The sequence below is a fragment of the Manis javanica genome, chromosome 14 (assembly GCF_040802235.1).
Source record: "Manis javanica isolate MJ-LG chromosome 14, MJ_LKY, whole genome shotgun sequence".
Taxonomy (NCBI): domain Eukaryota; kingdom Metazoa; phylum Chordata; class Mammalia; order Pholidota; family Manidae; genus Manis; species Manis javanica.
In genome coordinates, this window is record NC_133169.1 from 1,101,075 (window position 1) to 1,122,507 (window position 21,433).

At 54.8% G+C, this 21,433-nt stretch overlaps 1 protein-coding gene across 3 annotated transcripts in view; it reads left to right on the plus strand.

Moving 5' to 3' along the window:
• The first annotated feature begins 2,957 nt into the window (after positions 1–2,957).
• Positions 2,958–21,433, plus strand: part of SELP (selectin P) — a 34,585-nt gene continuing 16,109 nt past the window's right edge. For 2 of the 3 annotated variants that reach the window (XM_017679353.3, XM_073221540.1), the window contains exons 1-6: positions 2,958–3,078; positions 11,489–11,579; positions 13,184–13,570; positions 16,354–16,461; positions 16,862–17,047; positions 19,355–19,540. In XM_017679353.3, the coding sequence (XP_017534842.3) occupies positions 2,995–3,078; positions 11,489–11,579; positions 13,184–13,570; positions 16,354–16,461; positions 16,862–17,047; positions 19,355–19,540 (1,042 nt within the window). In that variant the 5' untranslated portion in view covers positions 2,958–2,994. The remainder of the gene's footprint in view (positions 3,079–11,488; positions 11,580–13,183; positions 13,571–16,353; positions 16,462–16,861; positions 17,048–19,354; positions 19,541–21,433) is intronic. The other variant, XM_017679354.3, reaches the window with a different exon arrangement.

Consider the following 21,433-nt stretch of genomic DNA (forward strand, 5'->3'; position numbering starts at 1 on the left):
AAAAGGCACAAATGCACTGTGCCTTTGGAAGGTCAAGAATACTTTTAATGCAGAAAATCACTTCCTCCTTCATCTGCTGAGGGGAGAGTATTTTCTGTTTGTGCATGTCCTCCTGAGCTTGCTTATTCCCCTGGGCTAAGGGGTCCTCATCTCCTCCAGGCGCCCTTTCCAACCACTGCCGCCCACCGCTGCCATCGGGCTGGGTCACCGTCCCCTCCTGGGGCTGGCACAAGAATGAGATAATACGATGCCTCCTCCCTGGGCTCGCTTGCACTCACGTGTCTGCGCCCATCCCTGCGCAGGCCCCCGCGCCTCCTGAGGACAGGGACTGGGGTCTCCCTCATGTCTGTGTCTCCAGAGTGTAGCCTGGCTGCGGCAGCCGAGGGGAGCAGGTCCTCAGAGAGCTGAGGAGGCTGCGTGAACGGAGCCCCGGGCGTGGCCGGGCGGGCATAAGTGTGGCAATGTGGAGCCCCGCACCCAGTTCCCATTCACGGTGCATGGCTGGACCGCTCCGTGCAAGTCTGCTGTCGGACGCCTTTGCCAGGATGACCAATTTTTTTCCTATTCCTTCCTTTTCAAAAACTGGAGTGCAAAGATAGAGCAGAGGAATGCCTCATCAGAGACCCGCAGACCGATTCAGGCAGCACTTCAGCAGGAAGCGCTGGGAGGTCACGGATGTTGGGGAAGATATCTTCCTAAAGCCACCCGGGGTCCGCCCACGCCTTTGCCCATGACAGTGTCAGCCAAGGGCTGGGGGGAGGGCAGCCCTTCAGGCGAATAGGCCCGAAGAGCTTGCTCCACTGGGAAGTCGTGGTAAGGCCGCGTAAGCCGGTGGAGGGGAACTGGGTTTATCCTTCATCCCCACCTGTGTGTGTAGCTACAGCTGAACTTCTATCTACTGATGTAGTGGGGATTTTTATTTGTAACTAGATTAGAACAAGGTCTTAAAATATCAGTAGGTTAAGGACATGCTATCAAACGCAGAGTAAATGCACTGTCCTGAATGCACAAGGTGGCTCCAATCCAAGGACGGTGTTATGGGTGATTTCTTTTCCCTTCTCTCTGCTTTTCTGAATTTTATTTTTATTGTTTTCCTTATCCATGAATGTGCGTTACAGTGTGTTCTTTTTCTAAGTTCTAATTCGTCATCCTGCCGCCTATTATGGAGAACTCCCCAGTCCCTCTGAGTAGAGGACCAGCTGGCAGGAGAGCTTTGCCGAGGGCTTAGCTGCCGTCTGCTCCACCCCATGCCAGGCGGTGCCCACACAGGTGCAGCCCACACAGGGCCTGCAAGACTGGCTGGGTGCAGGAGCCCGTGCCTGGCCCACCTCCCTCACGTTGCTCCAGCCGCTGCCGCAGTCTGGCAGTCCCTAGGCTGCTGCCCGGCCCAGGGTGCCAGCCAGGGTGTCCTCCCACCCAGTGCTTATTCAAACCAAGACCTCAGCTCTGAAGTCCAACTAGGACACCTTCCCCAGGTCCAGTGCCCATCGTGTCTTCATGCTCCCACAGCCCCCCAAACAATGCGGGTGCCACGAGGCATCTGCTTAGCATTGAGTACCCGGTGCCAGCCCACCGCCTGGAGCCTCGAAGGGCCTTCGGCATTTCCTGTGTATGCGATGCGCCTCTGTGCTGAAGGGAACTGCGTTCAGAGAGCTGACAGGAGGGGCGCTCTCACCGTGCAGGCCCCCATCTAACTGCTGCATCGCCAGGTGTCTGCCCACCGCTGGATCCCATGGGAGAGGTGAGGCTGCAGGGGGTCCCTGCCCTCTGGGGATCTACAGTGTGGCACGAAAAGATGAGAAGACATATGAAACAGATAAATACCACTACTAATCAACTGTAAAACTAAACTTTTTTTAACAGCCACAACATTCCAAACCACCTGAATTTTCTGCACAGACCATTCACCGAAACAGCTTTTAAATAGAGTCAGTGGTATTTTCCTCCCCCCTCCACCCCAGTCCTAGGAGTCCTGCTGCACTTCCCATACTCCCTGAATGGAATGCATCCAACCTGAAACACAGCCCTAAGGGCCTGGGGTCCCCACAGCGCCTGCCCTCACACCCCCCTGGGGGCTTTTCTTAAATGAGGTAACACCAAAAAGAGGTGCTGGGGAGTGGAGAGTGGACATAAGGCCGAGGGGGCAGAGGCGGGCCTGACAAACACGGGGGCTGGGGGAGTGGACCCCCTCCCCTTGCCCCATGGCCACCAGGTGCTGTGAGAGGGGGTTGTGGGCAGCCCACCCAGTGTCCTGCCACTTCCGTGCCCCACTTGATGTGACCCAGGGGATGCGTCCCAGGGGGCAGTGGTGCCCAGGTGAGCGGGCGGTGGAGCCAGGCTGGGGCCTCCACCCAGGAGCCTTAGGCCACCCTGTCCTCGGCCTTCCCCCAGAGCTCTCCGTCCCCCGCCGCTGTGGCCTATCCACAAGATGCCCACCTCCAGGCTGCAGCCAATGTGGAGTCAGTGAAGTGCGGCCCCATCCGTGCAAAGCTAGGACCTCCTGGAGGCGAGGCTGTCGGACCGACACCAACAGGAGTGCAGGGAATGGCGCCCACTGGTGCCCCGCGCCGCACACGTCCCGGCCCGGTGGTCCGCACACCCAGCCCGCCACGTGCTGACCCGCAGGCGAGTTCCGTCCCCAGCACCCCACCTCACGGCACCGTTGGGGCAGAAGCTGCGCTGAGGTTCCTCAGCACACGGGGCACCTGCTGGAGGGCGTGCGCACAGGACAGGCCTGTGGTCCAGGCTCGTGACCTCCAGCTGGGGGTCCCAGACAATCAGAGGAAACCTGGCTCCTGGGGGGCGCGGGGCCCGCCTGCTCTGCGGGGACAGGACTCCGAGGTGAGTCACTGAGCCCTGTCCCCGGACAGGGCTGGGGGAGCAGGCGCCCGCCCCTGTGATGCTGCCCCCGGGCCGCCAGCAGGGTCACGCGCTGTCACCTCCTGGGAAGGGCTGTGGCGAGCTTCTGGAAAGGCAATAGGAAGTTGCCTTCTCATGGGCCGGACACGAGGGCAGGAGCAGGGCTATAAGGAGCTGGGCTGGGCAGAGGGCAGCCAGCCTGCAGAGCCAGAGGACATGGTGAGTCCGTCTCCCTTTTCTATGGCAAGTGGGTGCGCTGAGGGCTCAGGGCTGAGGCGGCAGGTGAGGCTTTGGGAAGGGGCGGTGGCAGGATGGGGAGCGTTCCGCCGAGTCACCCTTTAGAATTCGCAGGCATTTCAAAGCCTGCCTCTGCGCTGACCCTCGCCACAAACACCCTTGCCCACTAAGGCTGCTGTTTGCTGTGACACCCGAAGCCCGTTCCTTACAGAGGCTCCATGCGCCCCGAGCTGGCCGCGTTAGGCCTGACGCTGTCTAGATCTGGACCCCTGGCCTCCGCCCCACGGCCACTGTTCCCCGAGTAGGGCTCACAGGGCCTGTCTGGGAGCAGGTCCTGCTGAAGCCCGGGCCCCCTTCTCCAGGACTGCCCTCCCCTCTGGGTGGCAAGAAGGCTGAGCCCTGCCCGGGGACCAGCCCCGGGGCTGAGCGGTTCCTCACCCCCGCCTCCTGTTCCCTTCTCGGAGCCCCGGGGTCTCTGGACTGACGCCCTCCTGTTTCCATTTCTGCCCTAAGTTTCAGTTCTCTTAGTGACTGTAAAAGGGACATAACAACAGTACTCAGGAGTGTCATTACGAGAATTAAATAAAAGCTTTTAGATCTGAGGCTGGCACACGGTCACTGATCCCAAAGTCTTAGCTCCTATTGTGGTAACGAGCGGACTCCTGGGGGTCAGCGGGACTTGGGAAGATCTGAGAAAAACAAAGTATACTTGAGCTTACGAACAAACGAGACACACGGTTTTACCCCCAGCTAGCAGGAGCATCTCACAGACCCAGGGTCCAAGATCCTGAAGTCTGTGTCCAGAAAGAAGGCAAACAGTGAGAAGCTTCTGTGGGAAGCTTTATGGACAACTGCGGGGGTCCCAGACTTCCTGTGAGTCCAGAGTGAGAACCCCATCCGACCAGCCCACCTCTTCACTTCAGACTAGAGTACGCGGCTCAGGTTCTGTCCTGGAACGGGGCTATTCTGTGGTGGGGACAGTGGGGTATGAAGATAAGGGTGAGAGGAGGGCGGGGTCCGAGTGGGTCCTGAGTTGGGACCCAGTGACACAGAGGCGGGTCCCTTCTGCCTTATCTTCTGTGTGTCATTCTCCTGAATGAGCAGCTATTTCCCTCTCCCTCTGCTGCTTGGGGTCCTCCCAGATGTCATGGAGGTCTTTGAGATTCCGAAGGCACTACCACGTGTCCCAGATGAAAATGCACATAAACAGTGAGCTTTAGGGACAACCGCAGGGATCCAAGACCAAGTGAGTCCCCAGCCAAGACCCTCGGGCAGCCCCCGTGCTTTATGCCCGGAGGCTCCTGGCTGGAGTCCTGAACTCAGGTGGGAACCTCCGGGAAGTGCTGAGGACTCCAGCCCTTCCCTGGGCTCAAGTATTCCATAGACAAGACCTTCAACTTTTGGGATTCAGGAACTTCAAACTCTGTGTAATTTGGCTTCAGTTCATCTCTAGGACCCAAAGAAAGAGGCTAAAGTTTATCTGGCGGATGTTTTCAATGGTCAGGTCCCAGAGGGGAAGTTCTTGGCTGGGGACCCAGGTAAACAGTCAAGGAAGGCTTCAGGGGGCTAAGGAGCGGACCTGGATTCTCTTCCATTTATACAATTTAACCAACCACCTTAGGTCTGTGGCTTCTAGTTCTGACTTTTCTTTCCATTACCTGTTTTTCAAAATGCACCTAAACTGCTCACACTCTCCCGGCCGGGCACCGGCTGTTAGAATGCACAGCTTCAGAATTCTGTACATGGAAGCTTATTAATCAGATGCTCAAAAATCAGAGCAGGTGGTACTAAGAAAAGATTCAGGACCCAACCCAAGAGTGAACGCATGGTGTTTTCATAAGTGACATTTGTGACATTGTCCTCTAGGTGCCCAACTTCTCTGATTCAAAAGCAAAACATGTTTTAAAAAGTCAAATACAAAATGAATCCTTTATATTCATATCCATGGGCTTTAAAAAAATGTTTAGGCCTGCTACTTTATTTTCAATGGTATAAGTCACCCTCAGTAGTGGTGATTGGTGGTCTGATTTAAATACGTGCTTTGATTCTTAGTGTTAAAGACATAAATAAGTATTCCTAACATGCTGTTTAGCTTAGAGACCTTTTTTCCCACTGTATTTCACTTTCTACCTGTGATCAGGGGTCACTAAGATCTGTGCTGTGCTACCACCACCCAGAAACTTCAGGAAATGACATTTTGTCAGTTTCAGCGCCTTGTTAAATCTGTGCCACCAAGAAACTGCACATTTCTGCCTCTTCGCCAACTCACATCTCCCTTTCCGCTCTGCAGCCCACTGAGCCAGCCCATGCCAGGCCCCCTCAGCCCCTCTGGGACTCGTAGGGTAGCCTCCTCTTTTTGAAGTTCAGCCTCCCTATTTCTAATTCACCATGTTAGACGCACCTGCTCAGGATGCTTCTCTATCCAGAAGCCCAGCAAGTGGACCCCTTCTGCCAACCATCATTTCAGACCCGCAAGATCTGGCCCCAGCCATTCTGCTCAGTTGACCTCTAGGACCCCCGGCTTCAGTCAGACCACGCCACTCCCTCTCTTACACCCTCCCCCGACACCCCAGGCTTCTCGTGGCACTGAGACCGAGATCTCACCCCCTTGTTTCTGCTCCCAGAGCCCCAGGGACCCGTCCCCAGCTCTCTCTCATGCTCTTCTCCATTGCTGATCCTTTCCAGCCACCCCAATGTCTCTGTGTTCCCAGAACACTCCACCCGCTTCCACCCCAACGCCCGCACACCAGCTTCCTTCCAGCCTTAGCGGCTTCCTCTTGCGTCTCACTGGGTGGCTTCTCCTGGTCACCCTGCCCTTCGCCTCCACACACCTCCCGACCTCCCTTCACAGCCACTCTGGCTCACGGCCCCATGTCAGTCCCCTGCCTGGTGCTCAGAGCCATCTGCCCCTCCGGGCGTTTGCTTGCTCAGTGCTGCCATGTGGCATCGTCGGGGCTGGTCTTGTTGTCTGTCCCCCTGGATGGATGGCCCCTTCCGTGAAGACAGGAATCTTGTCTGTCTTATCATTTTAATGCTGGAGTCATGAACAGTGCCTGATACGTTCTAGGCGTGTGACAAATGAATGGTTCTCGGAACAAGTAACGGGAACGAGCACAGGCCGCCCGGAGGGAGCTCCCCGGTGACCGCGGGGAAGGAGGGGTGCGTGGCCGCAAGGCTCCTCTGAGGAGGCAGGTGCTGGACTTACAGACTTAGGCTCCCACCCAGGAGAGGGACTGACAGGTAGGATGAGGCCGTGTCTTAAAGGGCCTTGCGTGCGGCATCTTGAATAGTGTGGACGTGTTGCTCAGAGTGGGCACAGCTGCTGGATTTTAAGCAAGGCGGCGGTGTGATCAGAGTTTTGTGTTAGGAATACCACTCTGACTGCCTGACAGAGAAGGACCAGGGGAGGGGCGACCCTGAAGCACAGAGACCCCTCAGAAGATGCCTGCCCCGGCCCCAGAGAGAAATGGGGGGCTGAACTAGTCGGGGCCAGTACGGTGGGAAGGTGGACAACAGCCAGCTGTCTGGTCAGAAGGCAGAGTCAGCTGAACAGACGGCAGGTTGATGTGCAGAGTGTGGACACAGAGGTGTCCGTGGCCCCACCTGCTGGCCAACCTCAGGGTCCCTGTGGCGGGGGGACGACGGGCTCGGGTAGTGACTCTGTTAGTCAGAACGTATGTCCCTTGTATGAGGCCCCGTGGAGCTGGTGCTTTTCGGAGTCACGCCTACCCCAGCCGTCCACTGAAGCTCACCTCTCCTCCCCTGCTTTAAGAGCTGCTGCTATTTGATGCCCCTCCACACCTTCCTGAAACAGGCCGCCAATGGTAATAGCCCTTGACCCCCCACTCACTGCACCACCTACCGCTGCCGCCAGCATGGAGGCGGGGCACTGAGTCCTGCCCGCAGGTGAGCCACCAGGCTGCCTGCTTCCCTCACGCTCAGGAATGGGGCAAAAAAGGAGAGCATGTGTTTCTGCACGTGATCTGCCTGGTCCGAACACGCTTGTCAATGTGATGCGACTGCTGCCGTAACCCCTACACGCTTAGTTGCGATCATCACACACTTTTCCAACTCAGCACACATTTTTACTGCCGGCCATCCTCCGTGGTGGCTCACTCGTTCATTCATTCGCTCATGAGGTACTTACTGAGCATGAAGCCTCCACCCCCTGCTGGGCCAGGGACCCCACTGAACATCCTGAACATCACAGCCCAGCCCCGGCCCCGGAGCCGCCTCTGCCAGCAGCCCCTCCAGCCGGGAGCGTTCGCGTTTGCTTTGCCGTCAGACGGCAGGCCTGGTGCATCAGGGGTGGGGATGCCGCCGTCTGGCATCCGCTGGCAAACAGATGACCGTGAGGAGAGGCCAGGAAAGCAGCTCAGCCACAAGGGGACAGGGCCATGGGGGCAGGGACCTAGGGGAATCCCTGCCTCTGCAAGTGAGAGCGGAGGGTTGAGGGGGATTCAGAGGAAGACTCAGAAAATTGCTCAAGATGTCAGAGAAGAATTAAAGTGGCCGCAGAAAGACTGCAGGAGGTAACGGTTCGGTGCCCAGGACGCCGGTGGTAAAGTCAGCAAGAGCTGCTTTGCAGGCTGTCTTTGGGGCAGGGCTGCAGATAGAGGGGCAGCAGGAGAGTTAAGAAAGCTGAGCTGAGAGGAAAATAGAAATCGGGCTGTCTGGGCAGAGAACAAAGGTCTAGGGAGGGGCGTTCTTCCATTCTGCTTCTCAAGTCCAAAGCTGCGGTCCGCACACGGCCATGGGGACAGAACCTCCTCTCCGTGGTGCCCTCTCTGCCAGCTTCGCAGGCCGCCTGGGATGCTGGCGCTTGGGCCTCATCCTGGTCTCTAGGACGTCTTCCTATACAAAGAGAGGTCGAGGGAAAATACTTTCTCCCTGCCCTCGCTTCACCCTGCAATCACTTTAATTTGTTTGGAAAAGTCAAATTAAAGATAACCACCCTGAGAACGGGCCTTGATGAAGATTTATGCAGGACAGGATGTTCCTCTGATAACCCAGGCTCAGACCCCTTCCCAGGGGCTTCCAGTTTGGAGGGGCTGCCAGAGAACATTAAAGATTAGCAGAGCACGTGGCCGCCTCTCCTGGATAGGCATTTCCTCTTGTTCCGACGCTTAGCTTGCCTAGCAACCCAAGGGAAGAGCCTTGAACTCTTTGGCAGCCTAGAGTCAGCACCCTCTGAAGACGGTGCTGTAGAGCTGGAGCAGGTGGGAGGCTGCCAGCCAAGGAGCTTTCGAGGAACGTTACCATGCAAAGGAATGTTCATAGGCATCGCCCACCCCCACACCCACACAAGCCCTTCTCGATTGCCAGGGGGTCCACGTGCTGCCTGAGAGTGAACACAACACAGAGATTTGAACCTAGAGTCCTTGAAACATGGGCACACAACCTTCTGAAATTGCCTGAAAAATTGCAAGTGTGCCCTGTTTGAAGAATCCTGACTACGGCTTTTATCAGACTTTCAAAGGAGTCATGAGCCCCACAGGAACAGAAGTCACTGTGTTAACCCAACATGTACCCAGGTGAGCGGACGGGGCACCCCACCTACCCCACTAGTGTCAGGAGGGGACGCCTCCACCCGAGAAGAAATCCAGCCCAGGTTCAAAGGCAAATACTGGGGTCCTCCTCCTGAAGGCTACATTACTGTGCTCCTCAAAGGCAGGCTCCCCAAAAGAATTTATGGTCCCTCACACCTTTCTAAGTGGAGAGCTAAAATTTTTCACCATAAGTTTTTAAAGTCATAAAAGATGGGATTTCCAATACAATAAATAAATGTCACATCAGTTCCTAAACTATACCAAATGGAATGATGTACCATAGTCATCTGATAACCCTGTTCATTTAAAGAAAAATCATAAACAAGCTCCTAAGAATAGGAAATTTTATATTATTCGTTTTCTTATCATTAATACCTATTTCTGTCCCACTTTCTCTAGAGAATTTTAACCAAATGTAATACACTTTAAAGCTTAAGGTTTTTCCTTGATCACTCTATCATACTTCTTTATAAAAATTAAACTACATCAAAATTTCAAAGATTTTAATTTTCTAAAACCATAAGTCTTTACATGTTAATTTTTTCCCTTTATGATTTAGCATGACAACTGCTTTTAATATGCAATTAAATAAAACAGCATAAATAGCAACCAAAGTTTGATAAGTAACTTAAACTTTTAGATTTATAATGCTATTGAAGGTGCATCTCCAAATGAGAAGTTCTTTTTTTCCCCTATTTGTTCTTGTAACTCCACATGGATACTATTTATCAATACCATCAGCCAACTTCAGCAACTATCCTATTTCTATATTTCATTTTTTAAACCTTTAAATGTTGGGAAACTTCATTCCCCTGAATACGTAAATGGAAGCTGACATTTTATTATAGCCATGTCTCTAAATTCTTTGAACTCCTTCTAAGATATATGCCCAAGATTCCACAGTGATCGATCACCAACATTCACTCATAACGTAAATCACATCAACGTCCAGTCCTTGTCTACACCTGAGGGCTTCCCTGGGCCGTAGGTCCTGGGGATGAAAGGAGAGAGACGGAAACTGCGGACTTGGGAAGGATGTGTCGCACTGTCCCTGGAGGCAGTCACACCTGTGACGAGGTTTCGGATTCTGCCTGTTTGGCAGGACGATGTCTTTACATACAGGGCCATGGCCCCATAATAAGGAAGAATCAGATTAGAAAAAGAGGTGATTTCTTTTATAAAATGGGAGAGGACGCATTCTTGAGCACATCGTTTTTAGGAAAGTGCACGTGCAAGTTGGGAATCTGAACGTAGATTTACTTAAAGTCTCCTTGCTGTATATCCTCAGAGAGTCAGGTTCCTCCTGGTTTAAGGATGTCTGGTGTGGCACCTGGCATGGCACTTTAATGGGTATGGAATAGAAACGTGGTATTGATACTAGCTGGTGATACAACAAAATCCAGAGAGACCTCAGTAGGACTCTGTCCTCACTAAGGGATCATCGCCACACTTCCTGTGCAAATAAATCACACCTTAAGCCACAGCATCATGATACCCTCGGGGTTTGACCCCATGTCCTGCAGAGGCCAGCGGATCAGTGTCCTAGCTCATAAGGATGCTAAATAGGCTTGTTTGTCAAAACCAATATTCAGAAACGCCTCAGTGGAAAATGCCAGTCTTTTTATACAAAGATAACCTGTTACCTGGGACATTTGCACTGATTTATGTCTGCCTCCCTCTCTGGTCAGGCTGTAGTCAGCAGTGCATTTGTCTGTGAGTGCACACACATGCTCGTACACACACATGCCTGTGCACACATGCACACACACCCCCACCCACTCCAAATACCCTATACCATCCCCCACTGGAGCCTGGTTTGTGGCCAGTCAGAATCTCTGTACAGGAGGGTGTTCAGGTGGTGCTCAGGCTGGAAGGGTGACAGAAGCTCGATTGCAAAGTGAATGCCCCACCTTCACATTGCTGGTTGTGCTGGGTGGCCTGGGAGGGGCACCAGTGCCAGGCTGGGCGATGCCAACACTCAATCGTCATGACAATGCAGCAGCGTGTGGATGCGGAAGCCTGAGGTTTAACCAGGTCAAGAAGGGCAGCCAGAGCATCCCGGTCCAAGGCAGACTCCGTGCTGTCGTTCAGAGCCCATTATTGTAGACCCGCCAGCCTCGGGGATCCTCGAGCGCCTGGGAGCGGGACAGGAAGAGCATTTCCAGGTCTCACTTATTTAACTATATTCAGAAGCATGAATAGATTTGATGGAATCCCAACAGAAGGGGGCTCGTGAAAAACAAGACTTGGCTGTAGATCCAAGGGGAGTGAGATTATATCTACATTAATAAATAGTAAATATATATGTGCACACACATATATAGAGAGAGAGAATGTTGAATAATATTATAGATACATGCTGAAACGTGAAGCAAGACGATGAAAAATAAATCAGTAACACAGAACAGATGGCACAGCACACAGTGAGCTGGTGCTCCGTTCATTAAACTGCTGGTCAGACACTGTCTGCGTGGACCAGGGGCTCTCCTGACACTTCCTGCTGTTTTCTCTAGCACGCCAGATCTGGAAGGGAGATCACTGCATAATTTTAATGACAGTATTTTTCTTACATACTGTGAAGATGTATCATAAAAGAGAAACATTAGTGGCACAAAATACTCAGTAACTTGCTGTTGAATGAAGGCATGAGTCTGTCCTCAGCCGCCGTGCAGGGTCTGACCAGCGCAGGACTCAGAAGCACAGCAGAGAGGGAACAGAGGGCTTGAGTCACGCCCCCAAAATGGAAACAGACAGGATAAGAGCTCAATACGGTGATTATTAGCTAGAATTTTTCTGGCCACGCTGATTGCAGACGGATTCTAAAAGGGGCTTTCTTGTTCCAGGCCAGCTGCCTAGAAGCCATCTGGAACTGGAGATTTCAGAGCGTGGTCTTCAGAACCGCCCAACTCCTCTGCTTTGGTGTCCTGGTTGCTGGTAAGCTTTCTGCTAACACCCCACCTGGCCCGGAGTCACGGGGGTTCCTTCCCCGAGGGGGAGGAGTGGGGAACGGTAGCCGCCTGTGATGAGGCCTCGGGGAAGTGTCCACACCCAGATTCCTGGGAGGCAGGTGCGCCCAGCGCCAGGCATGCTGTAAAAGGCTTCAGGGAGAATGTGAACCCATATACCCAGGACCAGTTTATGCATCGGGCACTGAGGGTCAGGTCTACATTGTTTCTACAAAAATGTTTCAGTTTTTTTCAAAGTCATTTCCTTCCAGGTCAAAGAAAATGTTCTAGTATTTACCACATTATTATACTCATAAAACCATGTGGTTGTGAAATACAATTTTTAATAGATAATTACTGAGGAGGAGGCTCAGAGTCTGTGAGTCACACCACAGCCCTAGAGACACCAGAACAAAGCCTTATGGCCAAACAATGCGATCAGAGGCGCTGGCAGTGGAGACGAATGCACTGACCCTCCTGCCAGCAGCCGAGGACACGGCCGAGCAGGACAAGACTTCACAAACAGGAAAGAGCCGTTTCCAGGCCTGACAGCTCCCTGCACAGCTCTGCACACGGAGCTGGCCCCCGGCTGGCAGTCCCCCTACCACAGCACCTCCCATCACAGTGGGCACTGAAGGGCACATTCCTCATTTAACTTGATCCACCAACAGTTCTTTAAAAGGCCTGTTTTAAGCCCTACTGTGAGGACTGAGTAGGCAGAGAGAGAGGATGCAGAGTCATTTATCAAAGAGAAACAGCCAAGAGCCGTGGGAGGAGGTAAGACAGCAAATCACATCTGGTTTCTGACCTGCCTCTGCCCAAGCCCGCTGCGCTCCACTCAAGGATTTATTGAACAACCGTTAAGTGCCAAGCTCTGCGCTTGGCGTTAAGGACCCGGAGCTAAAAAGAGACCATCATGTGCATTCGCAGCCTAGCAGGTGTGGGAATGGCCCAGGAACCCACCTTACAATGCAGGGCAGCAAGGGAAGGGAGGCGGACATGGGGCAGAGGGAGGCTGGGGAAGGCCGGGAAGGTGGGGAGGGAAGGTCGCCAGGCACAGGTGGGGGACAGGGGGCAGAATGGCCGGAAGAGCCAGTGTGACCCCAAGGAAGTGGGGCTCTGCTTGGCTAAGAAATTAAATAAGGGAGGTGCTGAGACTGCGCCAGCAGGTGGGCACTGATCTGAAGCATCTCAGTCTACACGGGGAGAGAGGACGTGCTGATGGGAGGCAGCCCTTAAGACATCTTACATGTCATTCGATTGGGACTTGGCCACGTTACTTAACGTCTCCTCCACTTACAAAAGGAGAGAAGATCCGATGGCCTTCAAGTTCCCTCCAAGTCTGGTATCTTAGGGTGTCAAATCTTTAATACCAAGGAACCTCAGAAGAGGACATTCTCCTCTTCTGCCTCCATGTACACTTTTACATGACAGGTGAAAACCACTCTTTTTCCTTAAAACAACAAGATTAGACATAAAACAGTCACGTTTGGGGGACCTGTCTTCTACAAGACACTCACCCGTCTTCACACACGCGGGTGCTCAGGGCCCCCTCTGCTCAGGGCTGCTAACCCGGTCCTTACTCTCACTCAGAGCTTGTGGACCGGAAGGCCGTGGCGGCGTGGACCTACCACTACAGCACCAAAGCCTATTCGTGGGACAACTCCCGGGCATTCTGCCAGAGCCTCTACACGGACTTGGTGGCCATCCAGAACAAAGACGAAATCGCCTACCTCAACGACGCCCTGCCTCGCTTCAGCTCTTACTACTGGATCGGGATCCGCAAGATCAATGGCAGCTGGACCTGGGTGGGAACCAGGAAGACCCTCACCGCGGAGGCCGAGAACTGGGCGGAGGGCGAGCCCAACAACAGGAGGAACAACCAGGACTGCGTGGAGATCTACATCAAGAGCTCGTTGTCACCCGGCAAGTGGAACGACGAGCCCTGCGGAAAGAGGAAGCGGGCCCTGTGCTACACAGGTGGGCCTCCTGCACCCTGCGGCCCGGGGTCCAAAAACGGGTGCCGTCCCCGCTCCCTGAATCAGTGAGCTGATGGTAACCGGGGCCACGGGGCCAGCGGTGTCGGGCCACCAAGCCAGGGATGTGAAAGCAGAGCAAATGCCAGTCACGCGGCTTTCCTGGGCACCTTGAGCACATGAGGTCAGGGCCAGAGGAGACCAGCTCTTTGAAGCTAGAAGGAGATGTTGGTATCGTCCAGCCCACGCGTCTCATTGTGTAACTGACAGACGGGATGCTCAGCAGGTTGTGGCTCCACACCCAGAGCTTTCCTGCACCGCTGAGCCCTTGTATAGGAGATGGTGTGGGTGGAGCCGGGACGTGGCCCTGCCCTCGGGGAGCTGTGACCAGCACCTGCAGGACCCCAGGGGATCCCAGGCACTGTCACCGGCTCCCGAGCCACAGAGCCGATCCGTGTAGGCTGCACTCGGTCCTCACGAGAGGCTCCTGGGGCAGGTCCTCCTCCTCCCGTCTTGCTGGTGAGGGACCGTCTGGAGCGCCCAGGAATCTGCACGGGGGTCTAATCTGCTTGAGGACGGGAGCCAGTTTCAGCCTCCTGTTACCTGCAGAGTCGGCGCCTCTTAGCCACATACGGTGCCACGCTCTGCTCTGCCCCCCATGAGACGGAGCACACGGCCAGGGTCACAGGTGCGGCAGGCTCCCTGCAACAACAGCCCGCTCCAGGAGCGCTGGCCTGTGGGGGCTCTGGGGGGGCAAGGAAGGGAGGAGGTCACCGAAGGTGCTGGCCTGTGGGCACAGTGGATTCCCAGCCCTCCGAGGTCCAAAGTGAGCAGGCCACCAAATCGTGGCCTCCCCGCCCTGTACCTTGTGGCCCTGCAGCAAGGAGGTTCACGGGGCGGGACGGTCTGGGAAGCGAGGAGGGGTCGTGGTGAAGTGGGAGTATGGCAAGGAGCGGGGATGGCCCTGCACCTCTGCCAGAACCGATTCTGCCTGCCTGACGGGCTTCCCAGCTCCAGGAGCCCCCGCCCTGAGGGCCCGCAGGCACCACCGGAAGCTTCGTCTTCAGTAAGCCCTCCTGCAGATGCCGCACTCTGCTGTCCATGCTCGCAGTTCTTTAGATTATAAACACGGCCCCTCGCAAGCCCTCAGCAACGGGGAACCGAGCACACGGCGGGGTTCCCTCTCCCTCCCTCCCCTCACCCGTGCCCCCAGCTGAGGGAACACATATCCTTATGCACGGCATGTAGTCAGGTCTCATTTTTTAAGTTACTTATTGGAGAAACAAATAAAATAATGCCCAGCTCTTCACAGGCCAGGGTGGACGCTGCCAGAATACGAGCTCGTCCTGCCGCCCTCTCGGTGCCCCCCGCCCTCCCCGGGCCGTCCTCCCTAGAGCTGCCCCAGGCAGATCGTCCTGGCTGCCCCTGGCTGTCCCAGTGTGCCCCTGCCTCCACTCCCTGCCAGCCTTCAACCCACGTCTGCAGAACAGTCTTCCCAGTAAGGCTTGTGAAAAATTACACGAGAGACTAGAAATGACTGGGATGGACGGTGCCCCTCCTCTGACCTGCAGCAGGCATGTCACTAATGGCTCCAGGTTCATCTGGGCACCTGGCTTCCATCCCCACCAACTCAGGGCCGGGCAGCCACTAGCATTGATGGGCATTTTGCCATACAAGACGTAAAGGGTGCAGGGAAGGAACGGTCAGTTCCCTGTGGCAGAAAGATGAGAAATAGATACAGATACTGAAATGAGAAATTAAGTCGGAATGATTCCCTAAACTCTGGGATTTGTTAGGCTGCAGAAGAGGCTATAGAAAATGATTTACCCGTTGAATCATTGTGTTCTTTCCGGAAGATCCAAAGGAACAGATAAGGTACTGGTGTGCCCAGAAACCCTGAAATAGAGTGAATACAGAACGTTGGCTGCTGCTTGGTTCCCAGAGCTCTGAGGTGCTGAGGAGGCTGCAGTCAGAACAAAGTGCATGCGCGGAGCCCTTAGGGCGGGCAGGGCACTGGTGAGGGCCAGGTGAGCAGATGGAAGGTGCGGACCCAACATCCGTGGGCAGCTCCTGCGGCCTCTGCACCTTCTCTTCACTTAGAAGCCATCCCAGAGCCTCCGGGCGGCTTCTCCGAATCACGGGCACCCGGGGGCTTCCTCCTGTAGAACCCCTTCCATCGCTCATAGCATCAGAGCACCTCAGGGCTGACAGGGAACGTGCGGATGGCCCGGCACGGCTCTCTCTGTGACGTACGGGCCTCCTCTTGTGCTAGACCCCAAAGTGGGCCACGTGCGGCCAGGGCTCGCACAGAGGCAACGCCCCGGACGGTCGAGCCATAGACCTTGAGGGAGCACCTGTGATCACGGGCCGCAGAGCGGGTAATGACCAGCAGTGTCGGACCCTCGCCAGTCCTGACCTACTGCTGTAATGCCCGTCACAGGGGTTCTGTGGTAACAACTCTGTGAATGCTCTCGGGTACAAAGCGTCTTTTGTGCCGTTGAGGAGCTTCTCTGTGTACACACGTATCAGTAGGTCCATTGGTCCTGCGTGTCCACACATCACAATCCCTCCTTAGGCAACGCTAACCAGAGCCTCACATGCAGCCAGGCCAGGCTGCAGCCGGCTCTTACCTCGCCCTTTGCAGGAAACAGGCAGCTCTGCAGACGATGTCCTGGTCTGGCTCAGTCTTACCCCAGAGGCGCTGAGCCTGTGGCTCAGAACATGAATCATTGTTCCCTCCCACTTCCTGGGAATGCCTGTGGTCCTGACCCTTCTGTGTCCACGCAGCCTCCTGCCACAACACGTCCTGCAGCGAGCAAGGAGAATGCATCGAGACCATCGGGAGCCACACCTGCTCCTGCCACCCTGGCTTCCATGGCCCCGAATGTGAGCACGGTGAGGCCTCCACTGTGCTGACCCTCTGGTGCACCCTGGTCTTGTCCTAGACGTGGGAGGCTCTTGGCCCTCTGTCCTCTGCCAGTTGGCCCCACTCAGACTGTCCCTAGACACACACCCTGAGTAGACACTTCATTCTCAGAGAGAACATTTGCTCATAAAATCTCAAAAGGTCAAAGGGAAAGAATGCAAAACAGAAGCTATTTTTACTTGTTTGAAATAAAAACCAGGGAAAGAGTGATTATTTCCCTAGATGCAGCCAAGATGAAGGAACCAAGTGAAGATGATGAGGTTGGGTTAGAAGCTTGGCAAGATGAGGGTGGAGAGGCGCACGCATAGGTCCAGCTGCCTGACACCGTCTCCAAGCCCTGCAATGACAGGTGAACCCTTTGTCCTGCAGTCAGAGAGTGCGGAGAACTTGACCTCCCTCCACACGTGCTCATGACCTGCAGGCATCCGCTGGGGAGCTTCTCGTTCAAGTCCCAGTGCAGCTTCTACTGCGCGGAAGGCTACCTGCTGAACGGACCCAGCCAGCTGGAATGTCTGGCTTCTGGCAACTGGACGCATAAGCCCCCGCAGTGTGTAGGTATGTAGACCCTACTCTTCCCATCCTCTCTGACAAGGGGAATTTCAGAGGTGAAAATAAGCTTTCTCCACTAAGAAACATGAGAAAAATGAGGACCTGCGCTAGATGGGAAATTCTGGTTTTTTTCCCATCAACCGGAGTAACACTAATTTTGGTGTTCATGGTAATTTGAATCAGCTTGATTCTTGATTCTCAGGCAAAAACATTACAGAAGGAGCCCTGTCCCTTTGTTAACCACAAAGTCCACAAAGTGAGCAGGTGGAATAATGGGGACTTAGTGGGGCCTCACCTTCTACCTGCCGCCCAGTAGGTTGGGTGCCTCTGGGATAGGACAAGGGTGTCAGGCCCTAGAAAAACAAGAGGCCGATTGCACCACAAACACAGTTAACAAGTCCTCCTTCGGCCGCTCACACCCTCACACCCTCAAGCAATATCAGAATGACCTCATTCATGACTTTCACCCCTGGGGACGGGTGGGATCTGCCCATCTAGGCAGATACTGGAAGACCTGCCAGGACGGGTTTATAGAGGTGAAGGGCGTAAAGGACATGAGAAAAGCTCTTTTTTTAATGAGTCTTTTTGTTTTTAAGACATTCAGCCACCCAGAGGACTGGTACCCCAAGCCTGGACAGGCATCTTTAGGGTCTCCTGACCTTACAGATTCCCGGCTGCCCTGATTTCCAGGGGGGCTCCACCCCTGCCCTTCTTTCTCAGCACCTCTCTGTCCTCGGCGGGTCCCTCCAGCTGGGCAGTGTCCACTCTGGGAAGCCCCTGGTGATGGACCCACGGACTGTGCTCATCCCCCAACGGCCTCTGCATGTGGCTCCGGCTCCAGATTTGAGTGTGAGCCTGGCTCACGTGCTCCCTGACCGGCCCTAGCCAGCGCCCTGTACCCCCGCCAGCCTGCGAGGGAAGAGTTTCCCTTTAGCGGCCACCCAGCCACACCGGAGGGAGTCAGGGCACAGGGGATGGGCTGCTAAGCTTAGGGCGACCTCCCTGGGCTCTGCCCCTGGAACACGGCTGCTCTCGCCAGGAGGTGGGCTGAGAACCACAAGGTGCTTTGCGAGGATGAAGCATCTGAAACCACACATACGAAGTACCTAGCATAGCCTGGGCACCCCGTCAGCCTTCGTTTCTGCCTCTTTTCTCCCTCCTTGGTATGTACAAGTTGTAGGCAGCGTCCGGTGCCTGCCCAGAAGTCAGCCCGGCGACTGTTAGGACAAACGGGGAGACCCCTCCCTGGAGCCTGGGGGCGCCTCTGCAGGGCAGCAGAGGGGTGCTGGCTGGAAAGGAGCCGCGGGGTCCTGGGCAGTTACCCCCGACCCCTGAATTCTGAGCAGTCGCCTCCCACCCTCAGCTCACCTAAGGGGAGACGGGAGCTGTGTTAGCGAGTCCCCAGGAGGCTGGACTACAAGCCCAGCTCTGCTGCCGTCTAGACGCGAGACCCGGGAGTCATTAAAGTTTCCGAACTGTAAAGTCAGAGAGAAGCACTGGAGAATCTAGTTCTTAAATGCTTCGCTTCTGTAAAAACCAGAGGTGCAAGCCCAGGCAGTGAGGGTGCTTCCTCACACCCCAGATACGCACAGGAACAGCTGGAGGCGGAACGCTCTATCAAGGGAGCGCGGGAGGAAACCAGCGCCCAGGACGGAGGTCACCAGGCCGAGCTGCCCAGGGGCTCCCCTGGGCCTGGCTCCGCAGTGGAAGCCCGATTAGCACGACATCTGGGCCCTGGAGACGAGGCCCAAGGGCGGCTCGGGAGCCTGGGTAGCGGGTTCAGCAGCGGGCGACGCCTCTCCCCTTTGCCTTTAAAGTCCGGCCTGTTCTGTATCTACTCTTTCCAGATTCAGTTATTGAACACCTTAGACACAAATTCTGTGAATCACTTCATATTTATGATATTATGATATAGTTATATATATTTTGTGACATTATTCACAATAAGTTTGTGAATTACTGGACACAAATATTGCCCACACGTATTCGTATTTATTTAAGCAGGGCCTTGAAGGTGCTGCCAGGCTCTGGGTCCCTGCTCTGAGCCACAGCCCAGCCCCCAGGGCACAGCAGCCGGTGGGCAGAAGTCCCCACATGGATGCTGCAGGGGCAGGGCCCCGAGCTGGGGAGACGCCACACGGGCGGAGGGCAGGGGGTGATGCAGGCAAAGGGGGCACAGGGGCTGCTTCAGGCTGCCTCCCTCTGGGGAAAGCGAGGGTTTTGGTTCTGAACAGATGGTGACCGGGCTGGGAGACACGGGGCACTTCTCAGCCCTCCTCAGCCCAGCTTCAGACGGCAACTTCTCCCACTTAGCAATCACGTGCCAGCCGCTGGAGGGTCCTGCTCACGGCAGCCTGGACTGCCCCCCACCCCCGGCAACGTTCTGGTACCAGGCCAACTGCAGCTTCCACTGCACCGAGGGCTTCGCACTGAGAGGAGCTGCCTCGGTCCGGTGTGCCAGCCCCGGAGAGTGGACCGCGCCGGCCCCAGTCTGCCAAGGTACCACTCACCCCACAGCTCCTTCCGTGCCCTCGGGCCCAGAGGCAGCAGTGCCGCCTGGTCATCCCAGGCATGTGCCCACCCCCTCATGCCAGCTCTGGGGAGCCCATGGTGGGCACACATTCACTGCAGCGTGCTGTGACTCCAAGGAGGGGCACTGATGCCCACACATGGGGTGGGTGGGTATAGGCTGGGGCTGGAGGGCGGGCCAGTGCAGGAGCCGCATGGCGCGGGGCAGAGTGCAGGCAAGGCACCAGTCTGGTGCTGTCACGTCCCAGCACCAACGCGGGGCCCTCGGGGGCTCGGGGCTCTTAACTGCCTTACATGCCTGCCTCCCTAGCGGCTGTGAACCCAGGTGAGTAAAACAAGCTTAAACTGCTGGGAGCTGTACAGATGCAGGTGAAATAATACCAGTGTTCTATTATATATACATATTTATATTGTAAATCCTGTCTGTGGTCTGACTTTACAAAATCATCTCCTTTCCATAGTCCATGTTTCCTGTACTTTGCTCTTACAGGGCATCTAAAGCGTAGGGGAGCTACAGGATCGTTCTCATCAGGGGCACCCTGCCCAGAAGTGCACTACTAGCACTTTGTGTGGCCACTTACTGGGTCCCTGGGCAATTATGCGAATCCCTGGCTCTGTGTATGCTCTGATTTTAAAATGAGGCCGTGGCTTGAAACAGCGTCTCAAAGAGAGATTTGCACACCCTTGTTCATAGCGGTGTGATATAGTTAAAAGGTAGAAGAAATCCAAGAGTCTTTCAGTGGATGACTGGATAAGCAAAACGTGGTCTGTGCGTATGGTGCAATATCATCAGCCTTGGAAAGGGGGGCATTCTGACCCCTGCCACAGCCTGGATGCACCCCGAGGACTCATGCTCAGTGAAATAAGCCAGTCACAAAAGGACACATGCCATGTGATTCCACTTACGTGAGGAGCTTAGAATAGCCCAGAGCAGACGGGGGGCTTCAGGGAGAGGGGGGAAGGGAGCTAGCGCTCAGTGGGTCTGGGCGTTGGGTTTGAGACAATGAAGAAAGTTCTGGAGGTGGTGGTGGTGGTGATGGCTGCACAACAATGTGTGTGGACTGACCACCACAGATGGGCACTGGAAGTGGGTTCAGGCTTTATGCTGTGTGTCCCACCACGGTAAAAAACGGGCAGCTGTGAGGTCACCAGGCTGTGGTGCCTTGCGGTGGTGAGATTCCTGGGGGTGACGGGATGTTGAGGCGGCACCTGTGGGGTGCGGAGGACGTGCCCGTGAGGTACCGATGTAACCAGAAGAGGTGACTGGTATCTGCTAGGCATCCAGAGGTGTGGCCGCAGGGGCCCCCTTGACAGGCTCTCCGGGTGCCTTCTGCTTTGACAGCTGGGTCTGCATCTGACGCACAGCTTCAGCGACATTACTGCTTCCTTGAAGCGACGGCCCTGCCACCCACACTGCCACTTCTGCAGGGGGTGTTTACTGGGCTCTTAGCCTGACTCCGCAAGGCAGTGACAACACTGCCCCCGTTTTAAGGACACGGAAAGCCCACACATACATAGAGTATGTGTGTGCTGGCCACCCACGACCACATGTCTCGTACAATTGAAATCATGGTGTATTCATTATTTCTATTCTGCTTTTACACTTCACAACACACACCCTGTATCTTTTCAAGGTGAAACGTATCATTTTTAGTGACCTTTACTCCTTTCATGGATCTGCTATAATTTATTTTCAGCCTCTGATCAGTGACATTTATGTTTGCTTTCAATATTTTTCTCATACAAATAATGTTTCGTTAAAAAAAATTTCTGAATTAACTTCTTGATGTGCATCTTGATCACAGATAGATTCTTGGGTCCCAAAGTATGATAGTTTAGACATCATCAAATCATGTTGCTCAA